At 43.7% G+C, this 26045-nt stretch overlaps 1 protein-coding gene, 1 long non-coding RNA gene and 2 pseudogenes across 3 annotated transcripts; 2 read left to right on the top strand and 2 right to left on the bottom strand.

Moving 5' to 3' along the window:
* Window positions 1-8374: 8374 nt before the first annotated feature.
* Window positions 8375-12704, bottom strand: LOC133931383 (fructose-bisphosphate aldolase-lysine N-methyltransferase, chloroplastic-like; annotated as a pseudogene).
* Window positions 11211-18272, bottom strand: LOC133931382 (ATP-dependent RNA helicase DEAH13-like). Of its 2 annotated transcripts, XR_009911889.1 has the most exons (13): window positions 17890-18272; window positions 17751-17823; window positions 17580-17654; window positions 17439-17488; window positions 17277-17337; window positions 16809-17189; window positions 16425-16637; window positions 16071-16301; window positions 15528-15641; window positions 14247-15455; window positions 12670-14149; window positions 11427-11480; window positions 11211-11282 (listed from the first exon to the last, which is right to left on the bottom strand). XR_009911889.1 is itself a non-coding variant. In XM_062378256.1 (12 exons), the coding sequence occupies exons 2-11, from the start codon at window positions 17814-17816 to the stop codon at window positions 12710-12712; spliced, it is 3840 nt and encodes a 1279-aa protein (XP_062234240.1). In that variant the 5' UTR covers window positions 17817-17823; window positions 17890-18272; the 3' UTR covers window positions 11828-11979; window positions 12670-12709. The 2 variants fall into 2 exon arrangements, 1 of the variants encoding a protein (XP_062234240.1); XM_062378256.1 differs by lacking the exons at window positions 11211-11282; window positions 11427-11480 and adding an exon at window positions 11828-11979.
* Window positions 18273-18310: 38 nt separating this feature from the next.
* On the top strand, window positions 18311-21559 carry LOC133883563 (uncharacterized). Its single transcript, XR_009902914.1, has 4 exons — window positions 18311-18962; window positions 19050-19116; window positions 19196-19253; window positions 21177-21559. It is a non-coding gene; the product is annotated as an uncharacterized LOC133883563 (long non-coding RNA).
* Window positions 21560-22095: 536 nt separating this feature from the next.
* Window positions 22096-23418, top strand: LOC133883562 (ubiquitin-conjugating enzyme E2 11-like; annotated as a pseudogene).
* The last annotated feature ends 2627 nt before the right edge of the window (window positions 23419-26045 follow it).

The raw sequence follows: 26045 nt of genomic DNA, 5'->3' as shown, positions 1-26045 counted from the left end.
TGGGTGTAAATGCGATGGCAGGTGGGGTGGAATGATCGAATGCAGAATGAAGTAAATGCACTGGAGGGATTTAGATAGGTTCTGGTCGCACTGAGCGTAATACCCTACTCCTGTGTGGATGCTATAAATGCCCTGAGAATGTCTCTTAGGAATATTGCCGGTTACAAGAATGTTTGTCTATCCTAGAGCTCTGGGCTCCTTATTCTTCGGTGGTCTCAGCTTCTGTGTTTTTTTGTCCGCGCCCGCCGGCTCTCTTAAATACACGCCGGCGGTGGCGTGCCCCGAACGGGAGGGCACGAGTTCCAAGGAACCATAAATGGAAAAGCAGTCATCATGGGCCGCTGCGCGAGGTGACGGGGGGTTGAAAATGCCCCCCCCCCCGCCCTGTGTTCGGTCGTCATGATGGCGCTGGCAACAGGCGCCGTGGAGAGGGCCCACCGAGCAGCCGCAGAGCCGCCCGGCGTGCCCGCCCGGTCTTGTTCGTCTAACGCAGCACGGCGGCAGGCGGAGCACCTCGGGCCTTGCGATGTTCTCCCGAGGAGCACCGGATGACGCGGGATGGGACCCGTGCATTGAATGTCCCCACGCCCTTCTGCCAGAATGTGGCAGGGACTGACACCGAGCGTGGCAGGAGCAGTTGGAGGTGACAGGCCACGTGCCCTCTTAAATGCAGCATCGGGCCTTTCAATGGCTGACACCTTACCACTGGACCCCTGTGGGGGCCACCGATGAAGGTCTTCTTGGGCCGTCGGGGAACTAAGTGCTCAGGGGTCACTGTTCATATCCCCGAGCACTCTCTCCTGGGAACGCCCTCTCTTGGTCCTCGGGGAACCGAGTGCCCGGGGGCCACTGTTCACGGCCCCAAGCACTCTCTCCCGGAATTGACTGTTCGGATCCTCGGGGTACTAGGGTGCTCGGGGGCCACTGTTCGCAGCCCCAAGCACACCCTTCTCGGTACTCAGTCCTTCTGGTCGTCGGGGGACTCTGGTACTCGGGGGCCACTGTTCATGACCCCGAGCACTCCCTTCCCGACACTTGGTCGTCGCGGATCATCGGGGAACTTGGGCGCCCGGGGACCACCGTTCATGGCCCGAGTGCCCTCTCCCGGGACTTAGTCTTCTCGCGCTTCGGGGAGATCATCCCCGCGGGAGGTCACCACGTGGCAATCTGCTGATCTGGCCTCGGAACTCGGGGACCCCTGGTTCCTGATTCACCGACAGACGCCTTAAGCCGAAAGGCTCATTGTCATTGCCTTAGAGTCGAACCCAGGAATTCCACACTTTGTGATGATTTTAACCGGCTTGGACTCAAAATGGTTCCAGATGGTTTTCTTGCTAATTTGGAGATCAAGTCCACTCTCCTGGATGAGATCAAAGCCGCTCAGAAGAATGATAAGGGCATGGCCAGAATCCGGGAGAAAATAAAGATGGGCAAGGCCCTATGCTTTTCTAAAGATGAGCAGGGCATTCTGTGGTTTGAGAACCGTCTAGTGGTTCTGAGGGTCGAAACATTGAGGAAGAAGATTCTAGATGAGGCTCATGATTCATTGCTATCTATTCATCCGGGAAGCACAAAAATGTACCAAGACTTGAAGTCCAGATTCTGGTGGACTTGCATGAAGCGAGAGATCGCTCGATATGGAGCTGAGTGTGATGTCTACCGAAGGGTGAAGGCCGAAAACCTCAAGCCAGCTGGTACGCTCCAGCCTTTGCCTATTCCCTCCTGGAAGTGGGAGGAGATCAGAATGGATTTCATTACCGGTTTGCCGAAGACCTCGAATGGGTGTGATTCCATATGGGTGATTGTGGATCGATTGACGAAGTCCGCTCATTTCTTGCCCGTCAAGACCATGTTCTCGGTGAAGCAATACGCGGAGTTGTATCTCACAAGGATTGTGTGCCTTCATGGGGTTCCAAAGAAGATCGTTTCTGATCGGGGCACTCAATTCATATCTCACTTCTGGAAGAGCTTCCAAGAGGCCATGGAGACCGAGCTCTTCCATAGCACTGTGTATCACCCTCAGACCGATGGTCAAACTGAGTGGGTGAATCAAATTTTGGAAGATATGCTTCGCACGTGTGTTCTCACTTATGGGAAGAGGTGGGACATATGCTTGCCTTTCGCAGAATTCTCATACAACAATAGCTTCCAAGCGAGTATTGAGATGGCGCCGTTCGAAGCTCTCTATGGCCGGAGGTGCCGAACACCGTTGAATTGGTCCGAATACGGCGAACGGGCTTTTCTAGGCCCGAATTTGGTCAAGGAGGCAGAAGATCATGTTCAGAATATCCGCAAGAGTCTTCTCACAACTCAGTCCCGGCAAAAGAGCTATGCGGATCGCCACCGCCGAGAACTCACATTTGAAGTTGGAGATCATGTATACCTGAAGGTGTCGCCTCTCAAAGGCGTTCGCCGATTTCAAGTCCGAGGAAAACTAGCACCTCGCTATGTGGGGCCTTTTCAGATTGTTGCTCGGCGTGGAGAGGTGGCCTATCAATTGGAATTGCCACCGTCTCTTTCCGCTGTTCATAACGTGTTCCACATATCACAATTGAAGAAGTGTCTCCGACTCCCGACCGAAGTCGTTGATGTTGCACCCCAAGAGTTGCAACCAGACTTGTCATATTGTGAGCGACCAATCGGTATCTTGGACGAAGTCGAACGCAAGACACGGCGGAGTTCAATCAAGTTTCTGAAAGTCCAATGGAGCAATCACTCGGAAGACGAAGTTACGTGGGAGCGGGAGGATAAAATCCGCTTTGAGTATCCCGAGCTCTTTGAAGGCTTGTAAAGGTCGTTGTAAATTTTGCACGATTGGAACCTTTTGCATGTATGTGTTAATGGCCTTATTGAATGAAAATGTGCATTGGATTCCATCTTTCTTAGCATGATGTCTACTCACATCGTGCTCATCGCGCTCTTCCCCGACTTGTACCGAACCTCAGGACGAGATTCTTTTAAGGGGGGAGGTTTGTCACGTCCCAAATTCCATAATCACATAATTAAGCATAATTATGCTTCTTAAGTATTATGTTTAATTTTGTGTAATTTTGTTTTATAACTCTAGCACAATTCGTTTCATGTCAATCGGATGAGAGAGTCAAATTCGGGAGAGAAAAGAATGGAATTTGCAGTTAAAACGGACCTCTCTCTCTTATACGTGGGACCCACCGGCTGGTCCCGCACCTTACCTCTCTCCCTCTCACTTGGCTGCCCCCACCAGCAGCCCCACCTGCCCTCTCCCTCCTCTCCCGAGCTCCCCATCGTGAGCAAGCACAGGAGAGGCCCCCACTCCTTCCCTCTCTCACCCACACTCCCTTTTCTCCCTCAAATCCGCACTCTAGGAGCCGAATCGAGGTGAGTATGTGGTACCTACATGATCACAAGCTCGTAAGCTACACATTCCTCCAATTCATTTTCATTTTCCCGGAGGATTCGAGCCAATTTTGGTGTCTTTTGGTGTTCTAGATCGAAACGTGAAAAACACTGGAATTCATTGTCTCCCGAGCGTTTCCTCCATTTCCCGGTGGTCACCAACCTTCACAAGCACCGTGCGTAAGTCCCTTAGGCTCCCTATGGCATGAATTCGTGATTTGGTTGGTCGATTTCGCAAAAGAGTGAAGTTCATGAGTTTTTGTGAGTTTAGCCCTAAATTGAAGAATTGAATGAAATTGAGTTAGGAATTGAGTTGCTAGGTTATTAAGTGAGTTCTAAAACCCTTGAACTACCCCCAAACATGTTTCCTTTTTGGTTTAGGAAGCTCGCAATTCGATTTGGCCCAAAATCCACTCGAAAACCGGTTGTTTTGGAACTGTCCGGAGTATCCGGACTCACCCGGATACTCCGGGTTTACCAGGGTCCAGAGTATCCGGATCCGCCCGGATACTCTGGGTTAACCTGAAAATCCCCATTGAATTATCCTCAAAATCCGTGTGGGTTTTGAGTGTAATTTGAGTCTAGAACCCTTGGGCTAGTTCCTATACATGTTTAGGTAGGCTAGATTTAAAATGCAAGTCAAATCGGCCGAAGAAAAAAATCAATTTGCACTCTAGCCTGTATAGCCCGGATAGTTCGGACCCGCCCGGAGTATCCAAGCTGGATCGAGTAGAATTAACCGAGACTCCCCCGCGGAGTATCGCTCAGAGTGTCCTACTGTTTGGAGTATCCGGACTTGGCCGGAGTCTTCGGGCCGAAATGGGTAGAAACCAGCTAACAGAGAGCCCTTCCCGAAGGTTCACCCGGAGGGTCCGGTGCCCGGAGTGTCCGGGTCAGTCCGGAGTCTCCAGACTCCTGGAATTTTTCAGAAACTATTTCGATCGCGACTCTTGTTGTTCCTCCGTATGTTTGCACCTTTAACTTGTTGATATGCATATTGTGGTATATATTTGCACTTCATTCATATTCATTGCATTGCACGTGTGTATTTCTTATAGTGAACGCCGATCTGTCGATCCCGAAGACCAAGGTCGATCTCGACGCGCCCCACCTTTGTGAGCCAGTGCATCAAGGCAAGAAACTAAGCATATTGATCCCTCTTGTGTAATTGGTTAAGTCTAAAATTGATGAAATATGCTTATATATGTATGCATGTTTAGTGAGTTAGTGTCGGGTACCAATGGGTAGGGCCTATGCCGATTGCATTCTTCTACTTTGAATACTTGTGTATTTACATTCCTTGTAGCCTTGAGATGTTGTCAATGTCTAGGTATGAGTTCGACTTATATGCTTAGCCATGCTTAGGTCATTCGGTAGAAGTCGAACGACGGCGCGTCCCGTTGTTCGCAAGCATAGGACCTACTTATGATTACACAAACTTGTTGAGGTTGAGATGGTGGTATGAGTGGTGAGTATGAGACGAGGTGTGGGCGGTGTTAGGGGTTTTTCCCTGCCCGGATGTGGAGTTCCCCTGGGTAGGTCGGTAGAGGAAACCAAACACCATAGACCACTTTGCACCGGTTAAGCACCGATTGTCGGTGTAGTCGGCTTTAGCACTTACCTTGCTCACCACATGCCGATCTAATGGTAAGGCGAGCCGAATACCTTCGCAGCTGTGGCTTTGTGGGGCCTGTCCATCGACGGTGTGAGCGGGCGGACTTATAAGTGGTATTAGTTTGCTCCGGGAGTAGTTCTAGTACCGCCTCGCCGAGTGATGCATGCCGCACACGGTTGGGGCTGGTTGGGAAAGGTTGACACGAGTACCCCCTTGTGTGCACTTCGCCAGTGGCACAAGCCGTATGGTCCTCGAGTTGTGTGGGTCCAGGAGTATCCCCCTGTAGGGTGTATAAACAGTTCGAACTGCCGCGCTCTCGGTCATGAGCATGCTATGGTTTCATTTGTATCGGTCGTAGAGTTTCGTGATGGTTTGTGGATGGTGGTTCGAGTATGTGGTTGTGGTTTGAGGCATGGTGGCTTGGGGTGATGATCGAGGTGGTACTTGTTATACTTTGATACATTGTTGGTTACAGATTCATATGATCAGTTTGGTTAGTGCAGGGTAGCTTCATACTTGTTGGTTAAGTTAGTTGCTCACACCTATGTCTAGGTTGCTTACCGCTTAATTAACTTAACCATGTGTTTAATTCTTGCTACAGCTTAATGCATGATCCTTGGAGTCGAGAATATATATACCCATATTATGTGAGACTTACGAGTACCTTCGTACTCAAGGTGCTGCCCTTAAGTTGATGCAGGTACTTCTCAGGTTGGAGAGGAAGAGGCGGTGTTCGGCTACTTTGTGCCTGCCGATCAGGGTGGCGGGCAGGAGTAGCACACTCTACTCCAAACTCGGTGCTTTGGTATGGAGCCTAAGGGCATGTGGCTCCATACGCTTTGTTGTATAGTTTTCTTCCGCTGCGTAGTTTGTTGTTTCCTTTTGTTGTAAATTGTGGAAACAGCTGCATGTTTAAAGACTTGTAATATAAATGTTTAATTACTCGCTCTTTATTAAACTGTGTTGTGATGGTTATGTTGTAAGGCATGTGTTCCGATCTTTGGGCACAAAACACGTGCCGGGACTGCCGGGGCGGTATTTTGATTAATCGTTGAGGTTGGATTAGAAATAATGATCCTCCTGATGATTAATTCAAATACCGTTTGGACGGGTCCTTACAATTGCCTTCTTCTTCGCCCTCCGTACCTTGTTGTAGCTGTAGTGTACTTGTACTCCTCCTCAATTTGCTTGATTATGGACCCTGGTTCGTAGTTCAGGTTGTTCACAATCTGGGCGTACATCACATTCACGACAAATGCTGAGGTGATATTCCTGTGGATGGGCTCAAGTTCGTCCATCGTGCACGTGTGGTCCACCACAATCGACACCTCCAATATTCAACCCACTTCCCCTTGAAGCCGTGCACCCGCCACGGGCAACCATCCTTCATGCACTTCACATCATATTCCTTCTTACTTGACTTGACAACATAAAACTGCCGCCGAAAGGATGTCGCTCATTGAGTCACAGCATCCTTCATAGCCTAACTGGTAGCGTACCTAGCACCCTAGGTCACCTCATTCTGCGTATACTCCCAGGGTACCTAGTTCCTCTCATTCACCACAAGGTTGTTAAAGTTGGGATTGTTCCAGTCCGCGGGAACAGGAGCATCGTCCTCGTCATCTTACATGTCATACTCAAGAGATTCACCAGACTCAAGATCATCCTGTTGCATCTGTTCAATTAGAGAAGGGATTTGTTCCCCTTCATCTACCTCGCCGATCGGTTTAGTCGGATAATCTGAAGATTGTGCACCAACCCGATCGACATCCTTATCATACTCCTCCTCATCCTCGTCCTCATCCGCGTACCCTCCACCCTGCATCTCCCCAACTGCCACCTTATTCTTCTATTGCACAAGCAACATAGGAGGTCAACCTCTCTGCACAACATCCTGCAGGTACCTCTTCCACACGTGATCTTCCCATAGCGGGTACACCTCCCAGTACACACCATCTTTCACTCGGTTGCCCACAATGCTAATGGTCATCTCTTGAACCTCAGGGTCTATTTCGAAACCCCGCATCAACCAGACGTACAAGTGTCCGACGCTTTTGTGCATAGGTCTGGAGATACCCTTGTCCATTGACTAAAATACGGACAGTACTACCCCTCCGGACCATATAATATTTCACTGTCCCCATAAAAAATCCTAAACTGCCACATATCCGAAATATCTGGCAACCATCGACAAAAATCCTAACATTATTGCGAGAGAACAGAAATCATTTTGTAAAACTACATCTACAATGAAAAGTTCATTACAGACATAACCCAACATGTAATCTTTACTGCACCAAAATATCCCCAGATCGCTACATCAAACAACTCTAAATCATACATGTATCACATCAATTATGACTACACTATATCCAAATCATACATCTAATACCTAAAATATGTGTAAATACTACATCTAATTGCAAAAAAATACGTAAAAAGATCTAATCGCAAAACTATATCTAACCCTAATTCTAAAACTAGATCTACATTCTAACCTAGATCATGTGGCTATCCTACCAGGTTTGTAAATAAATTCTAGATCTACCATCTAACCTAGGTCAAAATCTAACACTAGTGACTATCCTATCGGGTTTGTAAAAAAAAATTGAGGAAAAAACATACCTCTTTTCTCCAGTAGGGCCTCGCCGTACAATTTTCTCCTCTCCCCTCCCCTCTCCTCCCCTCCTCTCCCTTCCTCTCCTCTTCTCTTCTCTTCTCTCGGGTGGATTGGGAAGAAATGACAGGTGACGTCGGCAAGGCCGGCGCAGCCGGATTTAATACCCAAAAGATCTCGCCCACTCAACGGGCGAGACCTTTTGGATGGACCCGCCCGGCTACGCACCAGGGAAGATCTCGCCCGCTCATCGGGCGAGACCTTACTCTCTCTGCCCGGGCCCACAAGATCTCACCCGTTGAACGAGTGAGACCTTGTTCTCGCCCGTTCAGCGGGCAACGGTCACCTAGTGTTGCAAAAATTTGAAACGGGCATGCATTTTTGCAAATATTAAACAAATAAATATATATAAAAAATCTGAATCGGATACAGCCCCTCAGTCCGCGATCGGGCCGATTCGACCAGGAGAACTTGGACAGGTCTCGGCGTAAACAACGGATCAGATTGGGCCGTTCCGCCTTCCTCGGCCTTATTTTTTAGTTCATCCAGCAAGCTGCTGGTGCTTCCTCTCAAAAAAAAAAAGCTTCTGGTGCTGGATTCCTCTAAAAAAAACAAGCTGATTCCTCGTTAGAGCACGAAGCATAAATGTTTGGAGTTGCGCGCACATGCCGCTCTGTCTACTAACGTTTGGAGTTGAACGCACATACTTCTTTCTTATCACCTGCAATGCATAGAGGAAAACAACAAACAACTGATAGATATATGGAGGAGCACAACACAGTGGCGACCAGAATGCCAGGCTCCTTCCTCGCGTAAAAACAACTCAATGGTGGAGTGGTACATTGTTGGCTTGTTGCAAGCAAAGCGATTCACAACGCGCTTCAGAAGCACATGCGTATATGCCAAGCTCTGGCTGCTCAGTTACAATGTACAACTATCCATTCCTGAACTTCAACTCCTTTCCAGCACCCAGTTGCTTCTCCAAATAAGAAACATGTCTGATACTGCAATCTGATTTGGTATGTAAAAATATTGGAGCTCAAGCTGAAACTGACGAGCGAAGGACCTGAAACTGACGCATCAAGTGGCTAGTCAAAAATGCAGCAATCAACAGCTGTAAGTGGTTTGAAATAGAGAGCGGGTTAAGAATTACCATGTTATTGCAGAACTCAAAACTGTCCACTAAGATCTTCCGCCAAAATAATATAGCCGGTCCAATTATTTGAAGAGCTTTCTGAGTCCATTGAACAATGACAGAGCTCTAAGTTCGCCGCCTCTCATGTCCCTCAGTCTTCTACGCAATATCTGCATGATATCAATTTGAGTAAATGTAAGAGGTTAAGCATCGCAACATAATGCACAAACAAAAGCAACAGCACAAGCTTTGCTGACTTACTTATTGTGCGCGATACAGGATTCTCTGTTCACTTATACACAGATCTCTTGCTATCTGTTTAAGCAGTAACGTCCTGTTGACCTGCTTTGCATTCATTGAAACTTGTTGAGGCCATCGCCGCCCTGAAACATTATAGGTTTAATATACTCACGAAGAACAACACTTTTCGTTAAAACTAATCATTGTGATTTGTTATAAAAGCATTCAGCACAGGATGATAGATCCTAACATTAATAGGATGCCACAGTGTTTAAATCTCGTGAGAGGTTAACTAATGTGTTCTGCAAGAAATGACATCGAAAGGACATCACCTCTAGGTACTTTGTGTATTTTGCTATATTAGATTCACAGCAGTCCAAGATAAACTGAAGAGCCTGTTCTTCCAGTTCAGGATAACTAAATCCAGGTTTTGATTAGCTTTTATTCGATGCGGCAACAGCCATCTGCAAACATAATTTGGCAAGAGATCATTTTGAGTAAGTACCATAAGCTCAAGTTATCTTGAACACCCCCCCTAGTTATAGCTCTGCTGACAAAATTGTAAACATTCGGTGTAAAATAACAGCAACAAACCTCCTCAAAGCGTTGACTCATATCGGGAGGACTGACCACAAGGAAGGCATAAGCCATCAGCTCAACTGGCCACCCTGTGACCCGCAAGGGGAAACTTTCAGATCTGTTCATGGTGATCAGATCCACTTTTGTTAATACCATGTATACAAATCTGATAGTATCAGAAATATACAACAACATCAAAAACAACAACAACAACAACAAAACCTTTGTCCCAAGCAAGTTGGGGTAGGCTAGAGATGAAACCCACAAGATCCAACTAAAAAGATGATAATTAAACAATAATAAATAAAGGTACAAATCACATGGGAGTTAAATAAACGGAAAAGAGCGCTGCACATGATGCTGAGCTGATGAAAAATGTGGCATGAATAGTGAATCATGTCCAAATCTATCGAGAGTTGTACTTGACTCTGAACTTATTTATTCTGGTAAAAGAACTAGTCTCCTTCTCAATAAGATGCATTTCACACCCATTATGCAATCAAAGTGCTGTGTTTTCGTACTTTGTACATAGTACTATATTGAAGTAACAATAAGAGATCAGTGATGCCAAGGAATGTTCTAATCTAATCAATGCTCATTTAGCAAGATGACAACATACAAAAGGGATGCGACAGTTCAAGAAAATGGTTCTTGTCTTGACAAAACGATCGTTGCATGTGAAGTTCCACATAGAGATGAGGTAAACTTTCGACTCATTCTATTAGTCACAGCCTATAAGTACATGAGAACTTACTCTGACAAACCGTTTCTCTTTAGTGCTTGTAATTTCTCTTTGTAGCACTTATCAGTCTTGTTAAGAGACACCAGCAACTCAACTAAATCATTTGGGTTTGTTCCCTCTTTTGGAACAAAACCATATGAAAGCAATAGCTCACCACTGGATTTCTTCCCGTAAGATATAAATACCTGAAGAGGATAAATATAAACTGACAGTTTAATAAACGATGTATGCATGGAACAATACAAGTTACCCCCAGACTTAAAACATACAAAAAGTGATAAGGCCAAACCAAACAAATTTTCATTTAACTGCATTTCCAAATAAAGAAGGGTTTCTAACAAATCCAGTTTGGTCCATGTAGCCCAGCTGGAGCCAACTATGTGATTTATGTACTAAAGAAAATAAATAAAATGGACAGAGTGCTGATCTTCAGTTCACACAGCCCGAACTTATTATCAAGACCCAAGATGACTCAATTCTTAAAACACCAGTCCATTGCCAGAAAACAAGGTGGCCAATGTGCTAATGAAACATTAATTATATTTCAGCTAATCAAGAATGAATATGCTGACTGTGCTTTTGAGACTGCACTAGACCTGATGTAATTATCACCATTACCAATAGCCTCTTCATAATTAATTTGATTGATAGATAACCAAGAATAGAACAAACAGCATGAATGAAAACTGTTACCTGCTCACCTGGTTGATATAAGCGGTCAGTGGTGAAAACTATTCCTTGTGATGACTTATCAAAATCCAAGAATGCTTCCACCTGGAAAATTTAATAATCAAGAAGTAAATTTCGACAACACTATAATGTTAGGAAGACGTCTGAGAATAAAGGTGATTAAGGAATTTTAAGCATTATTGAGAATGATTCTTTGTAAAAGTATAGAATGTGATACCTCAGGGCTATGATTAAGCATATCTGCCCAAGGAACTAGTGCAACTCTTCCATCCATTGATGGCAAACGAACCTGCAAAATAGCCCAAATGCACATTTTTTAGCAGAAAATGACAGCAATATGAAGCAAAAGAATTTGCAGTCGTAATGAAGAGGCTATTAGAGAATCAGAACTAGGTTTGCAACATATTTACTAGATGTCTAGATCCAATCTTACCAGGTGTGAGAAGAGAATGCCGAAGGACCATAGAAATGTCTCTATGTTATACACCTGAAATAAAAATTGTGGTATATCAATCAGGTTTAAACTGTAAATTAAGAACTAATAAAAGATGATAATCGACATCCATGGTGTAACCAGATCAATATATATAGTTGCTAATATGTGACCCACTCCCATGGCCTTGTTTCGATACTCAAAGCCAAACACTGACACACCGAATCCTGGCAGCAGCACAGCAGCAGCAGAGTCACATAGTTTCTAAGTCAAAACATTGCATACACAGCTCATTGTTTTAACAGATCTCATACTGACTTCATACAGATTCATACACAGAGTTCATACACAGCTCATTGTTCACAACCACCTTCCACCATACAGAGTTTTAACAGAGTTCATTCATACAGAGTCATACACATTCAGACAGAGCCATAGTGGACAGAGTCATACACATAGAGTTCATACAGAGCTATAGTAAAAGAGTCATACACATAGCACATGCATTTCACCAAAGCAGCAGCTGCCGCTATTGATGAAGAATTGATGTTTGCTTCAGAAAAAGGAAACATCGCAAGTTAGCAGATGGGTTTTGAAGAGAAAGTATTACAATTGTCTGATAATTGGAAGTTTTAGTATTTCATGGATACTTTCAGTAGCATGATCTAATACAGAATAATCACACCAGTAAATCTAACATATGTCAGCTTGTTTTCATTGAGTGTTTAGATTAACCATTTTTTATCTCCAAGAACAAAGTTACTATATTCATGTTAAACATGAATATATTCTGGCTATGAACCTATGCTCTCATAAGAAATTGCATTGCAGCAGTGTAGGAAGGGCTTTTTCATTTCAGTTTATAAGCAGGTTTCTATGTGCTAGACTGAATTGCACTCAAAAATTGCTCTTTGCTCCTTCGCTACTTTCTTTAGGGATTTGTAGTGCTAGACTTAATTTTACCTCAGTTTGAGCATATGCTAGAGAAGGCACGAGGAATGTGAAAATTTGCAGATATAACCTGCTTTGTATCTTTCACATATTTCCACTTTCTAATTTATCATTGTTGATGTCTTATCAACTATTCTAATCAGGATTCAGAATGTGTGATTCTTAGTAAAAGTAATTCAGAACTCTAAACATTAGTACAGACAAATCAAGAATTATGGGTATTAGAAATATAGCATGAATGAAATTTCAGGAAATTTGCATAGATGTATATGCTGTATTAAACTCAAAGGACCTCTTTGGGATCGAAGCTACTGATAACTATCATGGCTATTTCATCGAACAACTTTCTTGGACCTCTTTGGGAAAAGTTCACGCCCCTCGAGAAGAACCTCTTGGTGCATCTTCTCCCATGTTTCGCCAAACCGGCTATGGAATTTATCCTGGAACCACACCTTGATCTCAGGACAGAGAAAATCTGGATCAACATTCCATGCATCTCTTAGTGCTGCCCGGCTGTCGATAAACTTTTTCTTCATCCTGCTAAGAAGATCTCCAACTCTTGTTTGGTTGGCAGGCCCCAGGACAACAGATGGTGACAGTGCCAGGTACTTCTCAACATCCCTTAGACATGGCAAGACATCCCCTTTAAGCAAAGCGTATGCAAATACCTGCCGCCGCCTGGTGTGGTCTTTGATAGGTAAACTATGCAAGGGAAGCTGCCAATTATGCCGAGAAAAGAGTGGACTAACATAGCAGTAGACTTGGTCATACAGGGGGTCATAATAGGGTTTCGGATCTTCCAACGGCGCAGAGAAGATGCAGAGAGAACTAGCATACTTTAAAAGCCACCATGGCTTTACAGTGGTTACACAATGCATGTATGACCTCTTTGTATTTAGTAGCTCTGCGTAAACTACAAGTTCTGGGGCAATCTGAGCAACAGAAGATGATCGGTGGAGATATATCGTATCATTAAGCGCGCAAGATTGATAACAAACAGCTCGAACCTTTCGATCATCTTCTGATAACCTGGAATAGGTGTGAATCCTCCTTGCAACGCTATCAGCCCACCCAGCACAAATTCCTTGCCCAAGAAGTTCCTCTTCATTCATTTGCAACGGTCTTTTACCGGACTCACTCCTCCAGGCCTGTTCAACATCCTCAGAATCTCCAAAATTCCATGCAAATTCCTCACAAACTTTGCTATGGTGAAAAATTAACCGGAGAAGTTGCTTTCTCAATTTTGACATCTCTTCCATTGTTTTGAGATGAAGTGAATTGACTCTGCAGAATTCCACTGGGTTTTCTGACAACTCAAATAACTGTAAGGCACGAGCGACAGTTAAAGCATCACTACTCGGGTTGGAAAAAATTTCCTGGGCCTCTCTAACCATGACCTTGAGCTTCTTTTGTCTCTCCCTTTCCTGTGGATCATAAACTTTCGGATCAGTGTTATGTTCTTTTGATTCACCATTAGTATCACATTCTTCCAACTGCTTGAGAAAAGGATTAGTAAAACTCAATGCTGATGCAACGGCGGCGGCGTATCCCAATATGAAGTTAGATCTAGCAACGCCTCGCTGGCTCTTCAGAATCTTAATCACTGTCAGAAGAAGACGGGAATGTCGTGGGCTCATGGGGTATTGCGCCATAGCCTTTCCCATTGGTGTGAGTTTTCCCAGGCTATCAAGTGCTTCCAATGTCCTTAAGCAACGCTCAGCTTCAACCAAACTTTCCTGGTTAGGAGGCGTCGGGAAAGGAAAGTTTGCAACCTGGAATTTATCATACGTTACATATTAGAGCAAAAAAATGTGATACATCAGAAAAGAGGATTATCTGATAGAGATGAGAAAATTTTAAGCTCATCACCTTATCAATAGCCATAAACTTGAGCATAAGCACAATGCCTTCGACTGGAATTTTCTTGATCTCAGGTTCAGCGAATTCAGGAAATAAATCATCTTTACCATATGCTGCAGCTGAGTAGAGACGATAACAGTGCCCAGGCCCTGTTCTTCCAGCTCTCCCAGCACGCTGGGATGCTGATGCCTTGCTTATCCGCTGGACTTCGTAACTTGACATCCCAGTAGCATGGTCGTAATTCTTAACCTTTTCTTTCCCAGTATCGACTACATATTTTATGCCAGGGATTGTTAAAGAGGTTTCTGCAACATTAGTTGCCACCACAATTAATCTTTCCCCCTCAGGGATATCCTCAAACACTTGAAGCTGCTGTGAAGCTGGTAACATTGCATAAAGTGGCAAGACACGAAGTCTACCATGCGAAACAGGCATATGTTCTGTATGTTTACTGAAAGAAGGAACAGAAGGACTGAACTTTTGTTCACTTGTAGTATCACTCGATTTCTCAACACTTTCTTGAGCTCCTGATATTCCTGATAGAGCTCCAAATGACGCCTTCAGCGCAGATGAGCTCTCAGCATCTTTCAAAAATGCTAATACGGGAGAATCCTCTTCTACGGTTTCATAAGCAACAGACCCTTCATCGTCATTGTCAGAGTCCATCTCGCTCTCCGTTTCATTGTCAGAAGAATCGACATTCGACCCAGCATTCATATCATCTTGATCGAATGATGAAAACATCTCATCTTGGTGCTTAGATTTACTCCTATCAATATCATATGCTTCAAATATTTCCTTCTCGTCTACTTCTGGGCATGGACCATTATCATCACCATCAACTTTTTCAGGCTTCTTAGCAGTTTGCGCCTTGGATGCTCTTCGCAATTTCTTACATAAGTAATCCACTTCCCGTTGTCCAGTGACAAAGACAAGGATTCCACCTGGTGGAAGCCTCTTGTGGATTGACATAACCTTTTTATAAGCTTGTCCTAAATGATCATCATGTGTCCTCTTTGAGAAGTGAACTGTTACCGGAAATTGCCGGACAGGTACCTTAACAGCTGGCGGGATCACATGAAACAATCTTCTGTTTGAAATAAAGTCCTTCACCTGCAGAGTAGCACTCATGAGCACCACTTTCAGCTGACTAATCATATGCTCTGGTTTGATGTTCAACCCAGACCGTATTTTTTCCTGCTGCTCTGAATACAAAGTCTGCAATGAGCACAAAGGTTAGCAATGTATTATTTTCCATTCATTAAATGAAATAAAGTCTGAAGTTTCAACCTTGCGGATCTTTATGATTCTGGATAGCATCCCGATAAGTATATCTGTGTTCAAGCTCCTTTCATGTGCCTCATCCAAGATGATCACTGAATAGCGCCTCAATGGAAAGTCACTCTGCAGAAGGTTAGTAAATCATGTGATGATGAACATGACTTTGATTATGTCTAGCAAAAAATCAATTAAATGGAACAGAAAATTGTCACATATACATTTCACGATGGCCAATCATCATCTCTTGTATCACTTAAACACATAAACTCTACAATTACGAAAGACAACCGATTATGTGATTACACAATTATAGAACTAAAACTGAGCGATCAGAGTAAACCGCTGACAGCATGAATAAACCTTAATGTAATTGTTTATGTGGACCAGTAGGCACTTTAAATTTTGCAGCAACTACAGTGGCGATCTTGAAAACTGTAAACACATCACTCAGCTACATTTTTTTATTACAAGAACTTGAGTGAAGATAGAAAATATGTCTCTTAAATAAATAAATTGGTAAAACCAACCAAGATAAGTAGACAGATACACAACCTGGAGCTCTCGCAGCAAAATACCATCTGTCATGAACTTGATGGAGCATTTACTTCCTATCATTTTATCATGCCTAACTTGAAAACCGACTTCTCTTCCCAGCTTAAGTCCTAACTCATAGGACACCCTCCTAGCTGTGGCAAGAACAGCAACACGTCGTGGTTGGGTGATACCAATTATCCCTTTTCTGTCAGCTCGATCACTTGTGCCAAAGCCAGCTTCATATAGGAACTGGAGAACACAAATAGCATAAGGAGAAATGACAAATTTGACAACTATTTAACAATTAACAGAAGCAGGTAATACCAAAATTCTTAGTTTGAATGCATGTCCAAGAAGCACCATGTTACTCACCTGAGGAACCTGAGTAGTTTTACCGCAGCCTGTTTCTCCACACAGAATTACTACAGAATTTTCGTAGATAGCTTCCATTATTTCCTGCTCCATCATTATTATTGGGAGATCCCTCCTGGCCTTCTCAACCTCATGTGGTCTTGTCACAGGCACAACAATTGGAGGATTTATGCACTCCTGTACAGTAGCTTCCCCTTGTCCTGGTTCTTTATCCTACCAAACAAAATGAAAGAATATGACCAGGTAACTGTTAAAATGAGTACAACAGGTTCTGATCATAGCACCACTTAAGGAATAGGCAAAACCAGTATGCCTTCAAATCATCTAAATATTGATGAGCATGCGAAAACTGAGCTAAACATAGTTCGGATGTAGACTAATCACCTGCAAATCCAGCTCTGCTCCCGAGCAATTTGGACTTGACGACTGAAATTTCTGATTTTCCAACATATGAGCATCATCACTAGGTTCTTCAGCTATTGGCTCTGGAATGCTTACTCCAACATCCATCATTAGTTGGCGTTCCACAGTTTTCACAAAACCGTTCTTCATGTTATTGTTATTCTTATGTTCTCTACCAGGATCCTCACTTTTTGCAGGCTCAAGCTCAACAAACTTGGCTGGGCAATCTTGCTCCCGAGTGTCGCTGTTTTCATAAACTTTTCGATCGCCATTTTTCTTGAATAGCGAGAGTTCTTCAGGAACATCCAAACCAGCCTTGGAGAACTGCACGGCACGCCTACGTTTTTCTTTCAAAGTCTCAGCCTGCGGTATAATAGAGCTCTTTGAGCAAATGCACTTGTATAATAAAAAACAACTAAATTCTGAGTGCCACAGCTAGATCTACCATACTTGATTGATAGTCCCTGAAGCATGCAGCAGTGAATATGCATCATCTGAGATCTTGTGCTTCCTATTGTACGGGACCAGTGTTGTACACAACAGTCAGAAAAACAACAAAAGCATCGTAGTGAACATATATCATTCTATGCAGAATAAGCTAAGAGGGCATACTGCAAAATCTCGATGCATTCAGCTTGCAGCAACTTCTTTTTCTTTTCTTCCTGGGAACAACGAGAACCGGCATAGCTGTAAACATCGAACCAGAAAGGGGGGAAACAAAGCGTATTAACTGGCAACGAAAAGTAGGCGCACCTCCAATTTGTGCAGCCTTTTTAGCTTACTCTTGCTCATCTTCGGGTTCTCCTTTTTCTTGTCTTTCTTACCATCCTGACAATTCAGAGGTTACAAGCTCACAGAGTCACATCCCAACCATTGCGTTGCATAGAAAACTCAAGGAATGGGTCCAAATAAAATCGACCTTACCTTGGCTTTCCCCTGCGCTTTGTTCTTCCTCTTGCAGGGCAAAATCAGAGCGTTGCTATCTTCCATGCTTGATCTGCAAATGACACAATCTCAAACAAAGCTCACATAAAGAAGCGGAGCGGATTAAGGCTGAACTCACCTCGTTACTGTGGCTGCCGGCGTCCACGGGGTGTGTGTGGGGGAGGGAAGCAAGGCGGCGCGGCGGCTGGGGAGCGCTCCCGGGGTGAGGATGGCGCGTGATGTTGCGACAGCAGCGGCTAGCGCGGCGCCTGGCTTGGGGCTGGGGCGGACGCCGCGGACGACGGCGAGGGTTCAGGGGAAGACACGGGCGCGGGGGAGGAGAGGACGGCGCCGTGGCTGGGTCAATCTGGGAGAGGAACGGGGGTGGCTGGCGGCGGACGGAAGAGGGAGGGGGACGCGGCGCGGCGGCTGATCCGGATCTGAGAGGGCGTGGGGCAGGGGAACGGAGAGAACCGGCGGCGCTCGTGTGCGAATGCTGCTCTTAGTGCAGAAATTTCTTGTTCTGATCTATGACCACCGGATTTTGATCAAAGCAAGTATTTAAAACCGGAGTGAGTAGCTTTTTTCACACTGTATTTTTCAATATTAACTTTAAGTTCTCAAAGATACTAAATATACACATGTAAAACACCTGTAAATACAAATTGAGTTTGATGGGCAGTGACGACTCCTTTGAACTTGAATTCATTCTCTTCGATGCAAGGGCACAACAGCTAATTGGGAAACCATGCAAGCAATTGCAGATGTTCTTTGACAAATCTGATACACCTCCTGAAATCTTATTCTTAATTGGCCAAAAACATACATTCATAGTCAAAATGCCTGTAAAAAGTGTGGAGCGAAAGGTTCCATCTTTCGAGGTACTGTACATCAAAGAACAATTTAGCAAGCAAACAAGAATTCCTACTATTCGACAAGATATGCATACAATTATAGCTACACTAGCAGCAGAAATACAAATGCCAATATCAAAAAGTCAACGCCCAATGGTTTCATTCAAATCATTTGCTGCTAAATCAAATAACTCTTGCATACATGTAATTATATTTCGTTTACTAGACTACATTCAAAATATATATTATTCCAAATTATATAACTAATATATAGTCATATAAAAATAATGCAGGAAAGCTCAAAGCAACTAGCTCAATTGCAACTTGAAGATAGCAGAATGGATATTGAACCAACAGGGTACAAACTACAGTTCAAATTTTTATAATTGCTCAGCTCTCTTCATTTCTTTTTTAACAATACTAAAACATATTGTACTATGTATAGAAAACAAGCTGAAACAAACGTTACACGCTCCAAAAGGTCATATGATTCTACTATGAAAGATTCAGAAGTAAGTATTCAAATACATAAGTCATTTACTTTTTTCTATTTCATGTGTTTTAAAAATTTGGCAAAACAATAACTAACAGGATGATGATGCTGCCCTTCCTACTAATGGCAAAAAGACCAAACACTAACAAACTCAAGGTAATTTGAATTTCCACACACATTGCGTTCTTGTCATGTATATTTAATACCATCAGCCTCTATTTTAGTGTACTATTTGTACCTTCTCCTTTTGTTTAGAGCCTTCTATTCTTATTTTTTTTTTTTTCCATGCTTAAGTTGACAGAGAGAGGGAGGGTGGGAAAGAGGAGTGTCGTACCTCTATTTACCCCCTTAAAGTGCTTTCAATATTTGTCTAGACTTATTGACATCTTTATTCATTGGCAAATGTATAGTTTCAGAACTGCATCTGTGTCCAATTAATATATCTTTCATTGAATTATTAAAACGTGTCATTGATAGTTATAAGATAAATTATGTATCATTCATAAATGAATTAACAGAGCATGATTGTGTAATGATAGGTTTGCAAATCTATATTCCAAAAACGGTACTACATTCTACAGAAAAAAACATATTTCCTATGGTCAATGAATCACCATGCTACACTTTCACCTCATAAACAAGGCTCCGGCATTGTTGACTATAGTTACCATCAAATGTTGTTAGACAGAAAAATCAGCCAATCAATCATCAATGTCTCGATATATGCGCTCAATTTCAATATGAAATTGATCACCAACAACAAAGAATGTACGAACAAGTATCGACATTTCCTTTCTGAATTTGCTATAACTTATAAACTACCTAGCTCTATATGTAGTTGTCTCTAACATTGCATATGTAATAGAAGTTCTTATACGATCTGTTAAACAGTTTGTAAAAAAACATGGTATCTACATTTCCTATTATGCTAATTTGTAGTCGGAATGGTTATGCCAAATTGTAGTTATATGCGGCATTTAATAACAACAGTTCGGCAATATATGCTACCTTGCTTGATCATATGGTTCATGGGGCAGCAATTTTACACTCTTACTATGACAATGGTTATAATTATATTTGATAAGTATGCAGCCTTCTCTTCCCTGGTTTAGCAATTAGTCCAGACCAAGGGACAGTATTGTGTGATAGAACCTAAGTAGCCTGAATTTAGTGCACTTCAGGGGCAGGACATAATTGTCTACACATGTAAAAGGTAAAGGCATAAAGACATCAAGCCTGCATAATTAACCTGATAGAACACGATTATTGATTGATTAACTGCGCACTTCTGAACTGCTATGAAACTGGTAATAGAGCTTCCTGTTATATTAATCAAGCAAGGGAAAATGTCTACACAAGTTGTACTCTCTTAGGTGCTTGTCATATGACCGGCTGCAATATCAGTGTGCAGTGCTTCTCCCACATATCCATAGCACCCAATCCATTAACTGAAAATGAGGTGTGTACATGCTGGAAGAACAAATCATGGTTCATATTACAAAATGATTTCATAGGTAATGCTAGGGAACGGGAGGTTATCTTCGTTTGTGGCGTTCTCTGTTTGGCATAGCTTTCTATAGAACTGTCCCGTGCAGTGTTGCTTTGTAACACTTTTGATAAGGAACCGTATACTACAGAGGCTGCAATATCTGGCTTGTGCAGCACGCTAAAGCCTAAAAGAAGGAGTAAGGTTTAATGAACAACTTTGTTCTGCTGTAGAATTTTGTGATAACTGACACATTAAATATTGTATAATTGTATTGGACAATTGCCTAAAAACATGCTGCTGTACCTTCACATACACACCTACAACTTTACGACAATAAGCTTGCTCCAAATTTTCATATAAGAATGTCATAAGAATTTCGGTTTTTTTTATTACAACTTGATCAGTAAGTAGTACATATTTTCTCTACTGCGTAGTACTTACTGAAAATTTCCTAACCTGGTTATGCATAATACAACAATTAGGATTTTATAAAACAAACCGGAGAAAGCATAAGTACATTATAGATCTTAATCACTATCAAATGCCTTTTGGTGTTAACACTGATCTTTATGCAAATCTGTGCCTTGCAGGGCCTGATGCATCTAACACTCAAGCACCGGTCTCAACAATTGAAGCTTTAACAACTTTTGGTGTGTTAGAGCCTTTACCTTTTGTAACAAAAAGCTTTAGGCAGCAGCTACTGTTATTTTGATGTATATATAGCAATGCTACTTATTTTCAGCTGATATATTTAGCACTCACGCACCGGTCTCGACGATTCTGGTGCATAACAGCCTTTACCTTTTGTAACAAAAAGTTTTATGCAGCAGCTACTGTCATTTTGATGTATATATATCAATGCTACTCCAAAGTGTGGGGTAGTGGTGTGCAAATGTGGTCTTATATGTATCTAGCAATTTATCTTCCACTGTACTGTACTATTAAGTATATAACAACTTATACACTTTATCTATCTAAGTACTTAATCTACTATTATGTGCAATGTATGTGTGACAGTATTTTGCACCTGATATGCTGTGTAATATCACTGTCCTCCTTCCAAAACGATTTGTGCTCCCTTGCCATTGTTTCATTTGTATATAAAACTCTTGCATATCTATTTGTATGACAAGTCAAAATGGCGTGCCAGCGACGGGTCAAAAGGCCATAAGCTCTGAACACTTCATCTTAAGGCCATGTTTGTTTTTTATTCTTATTACATATTCTAGCCCTAAAAGCAAAAACAAATGATCTCAATCTAAAAGCTAATTTTTTCAATCCACAAGTCAATTTATACTACAAAATTAGAATGAGCTTCTCTATAGAATTTAAATTGTGATAATCCACCACAAAAATAAACAGACCCTAAATCCGGTACCACTCTCAACTACCACCGCAACTCAATTGCCAAGAATGTGACCCCACATGTCGGCCAGAGACAACAGCTATATATCGATGCCCCGCAGCCTCCACCTCATTCTCGAGTCCATCCTTTGAGCGCCGTATGGAAAAATTGCCGAAATGCACTCCAGTTGATTGGTGCTTTGATAAAATATCACTCCTCTCTCACTAACATATGGGACCATATGTGTCAATGACATGTGAGCTAAGATGATATTTTATCGAAGCGTAATCAACTGGAGTGCATTTCTGTAAATCTCTCGATTAGTTACTCCTGAGCAAGTCGTAGGGTTCCCTTCCCTCGGCACACAATCGACAACGCCACGGCAAAACAGAGCACACCCGGAGGGACGGGAGCCTGAGCTCGGATGGGTGCCTCACCGTCGTCGCCGGCCAAGGCGGAGCCAAGCAGGAGGCGGATCCGGATCCGGAAGGAGTTGCACAAGCTGTGGGTGGACCCGCCGCCGTCCCGGCGCGTCGGCGGTGACGGACCTCCTCCACTGGGAGGTGGTCATCGACGGTCCCGAAGGCAGCCCCTACGCCGGAGGGACATTCCCCGTTGACGTCCAGTTCATGGGCGATCATCCCTTGAGGCCCCCAAAGATCACCTTCAAAACCAAGGTAGGAGTTCTTGATTTTTCTTGGCCGATCGATGCGTGCGTGCTTGCATGAAATCGATCGTTGTGCCTAGCTTGTTAGCCATAATCAGCATTCTCATGTTCACCTCAATAATACAACCTACACGATCAAACACGGATTGATCTATCTTTTTTCCGCTTCGTTTAATTTCAATCGATCAATTAATCCCTTGTGCCATCCGCAGCTGTACCACCCGAACATCGACTCGGACGGGCACATGGTCCTGCAGGACATCTTCAAGAAGGACTGGAGCCCGGTCCTGACGATCGACAAGCTCCTCCTCTCCATCGTCTCTGTCCTCTACGACCCCATGCTCGACTACCCGATCAACAGCCACATCGCCCATCTGTACAAGAGCAACATCAAGCTGTACTGTACGAGAAGAAGGCCTGGGCGGGCCTGGACCCGGACGTACGCCTCGACGCCGGTCGTCTCCTACTACCCGGAGAAGGGAGACGAGCACTGGCAGAGAGTACTGCGACGCCATCGCTGCTCGCTACGCAAAGAAGGAAAAGGAAGAGAAGCGCCGAGTGGCAGAGAGGCGCCGCGCGGCTGCGTCGTCGACCGGCCGCAACGCCGCGTCTCTCCGTGAGCCTCCTGTGGAGAAGGGCAGTGTCGTTTCTTCAGGGCCGGTCCATCGTGTTGCCATCTACTGCGCAGGCCGTAGCAAATTAGCACAGGAAGAATTCTCTCTAATGCACCTCAATAGCATATATGCAGTTAATGTTTAGAAGGACGATCGAGTAGTTCTATTCCACATTAGCTCTTGATGCTCAGCGGTACTCCCTCTGTTAAAGAATCCAAGACGTATTTTATTTTAAAAAAATCAAACTTTATATATTTTGATCAACAATTAGTCAAATTATAAGTATGTTTAGTGTATAAAAATTATACAATTAGATTCATATTTTAAAATGCTTTCACATTATTTTGATTTTCTAGCTATATACTATATATTTTGTGAAAAAACAATGATCAAGATCTAACTTTGAAGGCTTTTTTCAAAACAAAATGTGTCTTGTATTCTTAAATGGAGGGAGTATGTGATTGTAAACTGTATTCCACATCAACTCTGTCTCGTTTGGATGATAGTTCTGATTGGTGACAGTTGTTGTCATGAACTCATGATAATTCATTTTCACTCCCACGGTTATCTTGTCATTTTGGATGTTGACACTGATGAATTGAAGATTGCCTTTTCCAATTATATGTTAGCAAGATACTACAAATATAATGCTAGGAAAACGTTTGATAAAAAAAAACAATATCATTTTCATATTACAAATGTATATACATTTGTGTATACTAGTGATCAAAGTTATAAAAGGCTGATTGCTTACATTCGAGGATGAGATATCATTGAAGTGGTGGAGACATGGAGTACTTTGTATTACTCCTACTGAATTACTGGTTATGCAAGAGGCTGCAAAAAGATAAAAAGGACAAATTAAGCTCCTTTTTAGCATTTTGGTTGTTAAAGTTGGTTGGCACGCACAATCTAAAGCTGATGCAGGATATTGCTATCTATATAAGTTTGAGGGTGTATGATATCGATCATGATGTCCTTGCCTTGTCCGGCTTAATCAGATTCAGTCATTCATGTGAAATTTCCTCAATATTTAGGTGCATTTATTCTGTGTTTTTTAATAAAAAAAACTAGCTTTTTTATATGCGGTGCTTTGACAGCCCTAATACCTATGCTTGAAAATGCAGTAGTACTTTTTTTGCAACAACAATAGTTTTAGCTAATCTAAGTTGTTATATTGAGTCAACACCGCACTGCCGTCTCGAACTCTTGATCGATCAGTGAGAGTATTTCTAGGATTATGTATTTATCTCAGATTTAATATCCCTGTGATATAAATTTTATTGCGGTACCTTTAACCCAACTTGTTTCCATGTAGAGAATAGAGATATACCTTTTCACATCGATGGTATACCATACACAACTAGTTGTCGATAAATAGAGTAACCTCGGCCAACCACGGGTTCACGGTATCTCACCAAGTACGCAGTGCTAGCTAGAACTTACAACTACGGTTGGCCTACTGAAAGTCATCTCGTTCCACCACTACTACAAAATATGTTATTAATGGCGGTTCAAAATCGACATCAGTGACGGGTTTTGAACCACCACTGATTACCAGTTCCAGCCACGAACCGGCAGTGATGGTATTTTCGAAAAACAAAAAAAGAGAAAAAGATCCGCCGAGCCGCCGCACCCACTCCTCGCCACGGCCGCTCCGCCGCTCGCGCCCTGCAGAGAAAAATACGGCGGCACGAAGGCCGCCGCCACAGATCCGCTGTGCCCCTCGCCTCGCCGTCGCCACGCCCCTCGCCTCCGGCGTAGCTGCGCCCCACCGCTCGTCCGCCGCTCCACCGACCACCATCCCGCCTCCGAGTGGTCGCCTCCACACAACACCATGTCGCCTTCCTCACCACAGCGAACCGGCGAGCTTACCGCCGAACCACCTTCGTTGCCTCCGGCCACCGAACGGCCGGAGCACCCCTCGGGCACGTGCTCCCGCCGCATGGAGGCACCGCCGCCCTGATATCGCGACCCCGCCATCGCACGGCCTCCTTGACGCCATCCCGTATGCCACACGATCTCGAGTCACGGCAGCGGCGGCGGATCCGACCTCCCGTGGAAGCCTCGCTGGATCGCAGTGCTCCTCGACCTCCACACACCGCCATCACAGAGAAAGAGCGGGCAGCGGCCGTGAGGAGGTTGCCGAGGACGAGGCTGGTGGGGAGACTGAGTAGAAGGAGGATCTTGTGAGGGACCGAGTGGCGGCGGTGGGTGGTGTGGTTGGGACCGAGAGGGAGGAGAAGAAGAGAGAGAGGGGGCAAGGAGATCGAGAGAGAGAGAGGGGATCGAAAGAGAGAGTTGCGCTGGATCGAGAGGACTATGATCTCTTACTTTATCTCTTATGCCGGATCGAGAGAGAGAGTTGCGAGAAAAAATGCCGATTGAATACAAGGGTCCGGGACCTTAAGTGGCGGTTCGTGGTTGGAACCGGCACTGATATTGACTATCAGTGCCGGTTTGTAACACGAACTGGCACTGATAGTCAGTTTCAGTGTCGATTCTTAACGGCTCGATCACTGTTCGGGCGCGGAAGATTAAGAACCGGCAGTGATATATTTTCAGTGGCAGATTTTGCACAACCGACACTGATGAGTTGCTATTTATGACATGTTCTGTAGTAGTGCACCTGTGGCCTCCTGTAGTACCCGTAAAATACGAAATTCAGAAGTTGATCGTGGGACCCGTGAGAGGTGCAAAATTTGACCTTTTTAACGTCTTTTTTGGACGCTCGGTGAATCTGTAGCGAGCCCAATAAATCTAAACCATTGGATGAAAAAAATAAAAAAGGGATAAGGAGCAGGTGGGATCGGTCACCACCCCGATCCTAACC

This window comes from Phragmites australis, chromosome 10 (genome assembly GCF_958298935.1).
Source record: "Phragmites australis chromosome 10, lpPhrAust1.1, whole genome shotgun sequence".
Taxonomy (NCBI): domain Eukaryota; kingdom Viridiplantae; phylum Streptophyta; class Magnoliopsida; order Poales; family Poaceae; genus Phragmites; species Phragmites australis.
Note: the sequence above shows the minus strand (reverse complement) of the source record. Positions and strands in the feature narration are given on the sequence as shown.

Bases quoted from the DNA above. Each gene is read 5' to 3' on its own strand.
- LOC133931382 (XM_062378256.1), bottom strand. From the start codon at position 17,816: ATGGAAGATAGCAACGCTCTGATTTTGCCCTGCAAGAGGAAGAACAAA. The intron at 17,655-17,750 runs GTAAGGTCGATT...CTGAATTGTCAG, and splicing joins AAGCGCAGGGGAAAGCCAAG to GATGGTAAGAAAGACAAGAA. The intron at 15,642-16,070 runs GTTGTGTATCTG...AACCTTCTGCAG, and splicing joins TTTTGCTGCGAGAGCTCCAG to AGTGACTTTCCATTGAGGCG.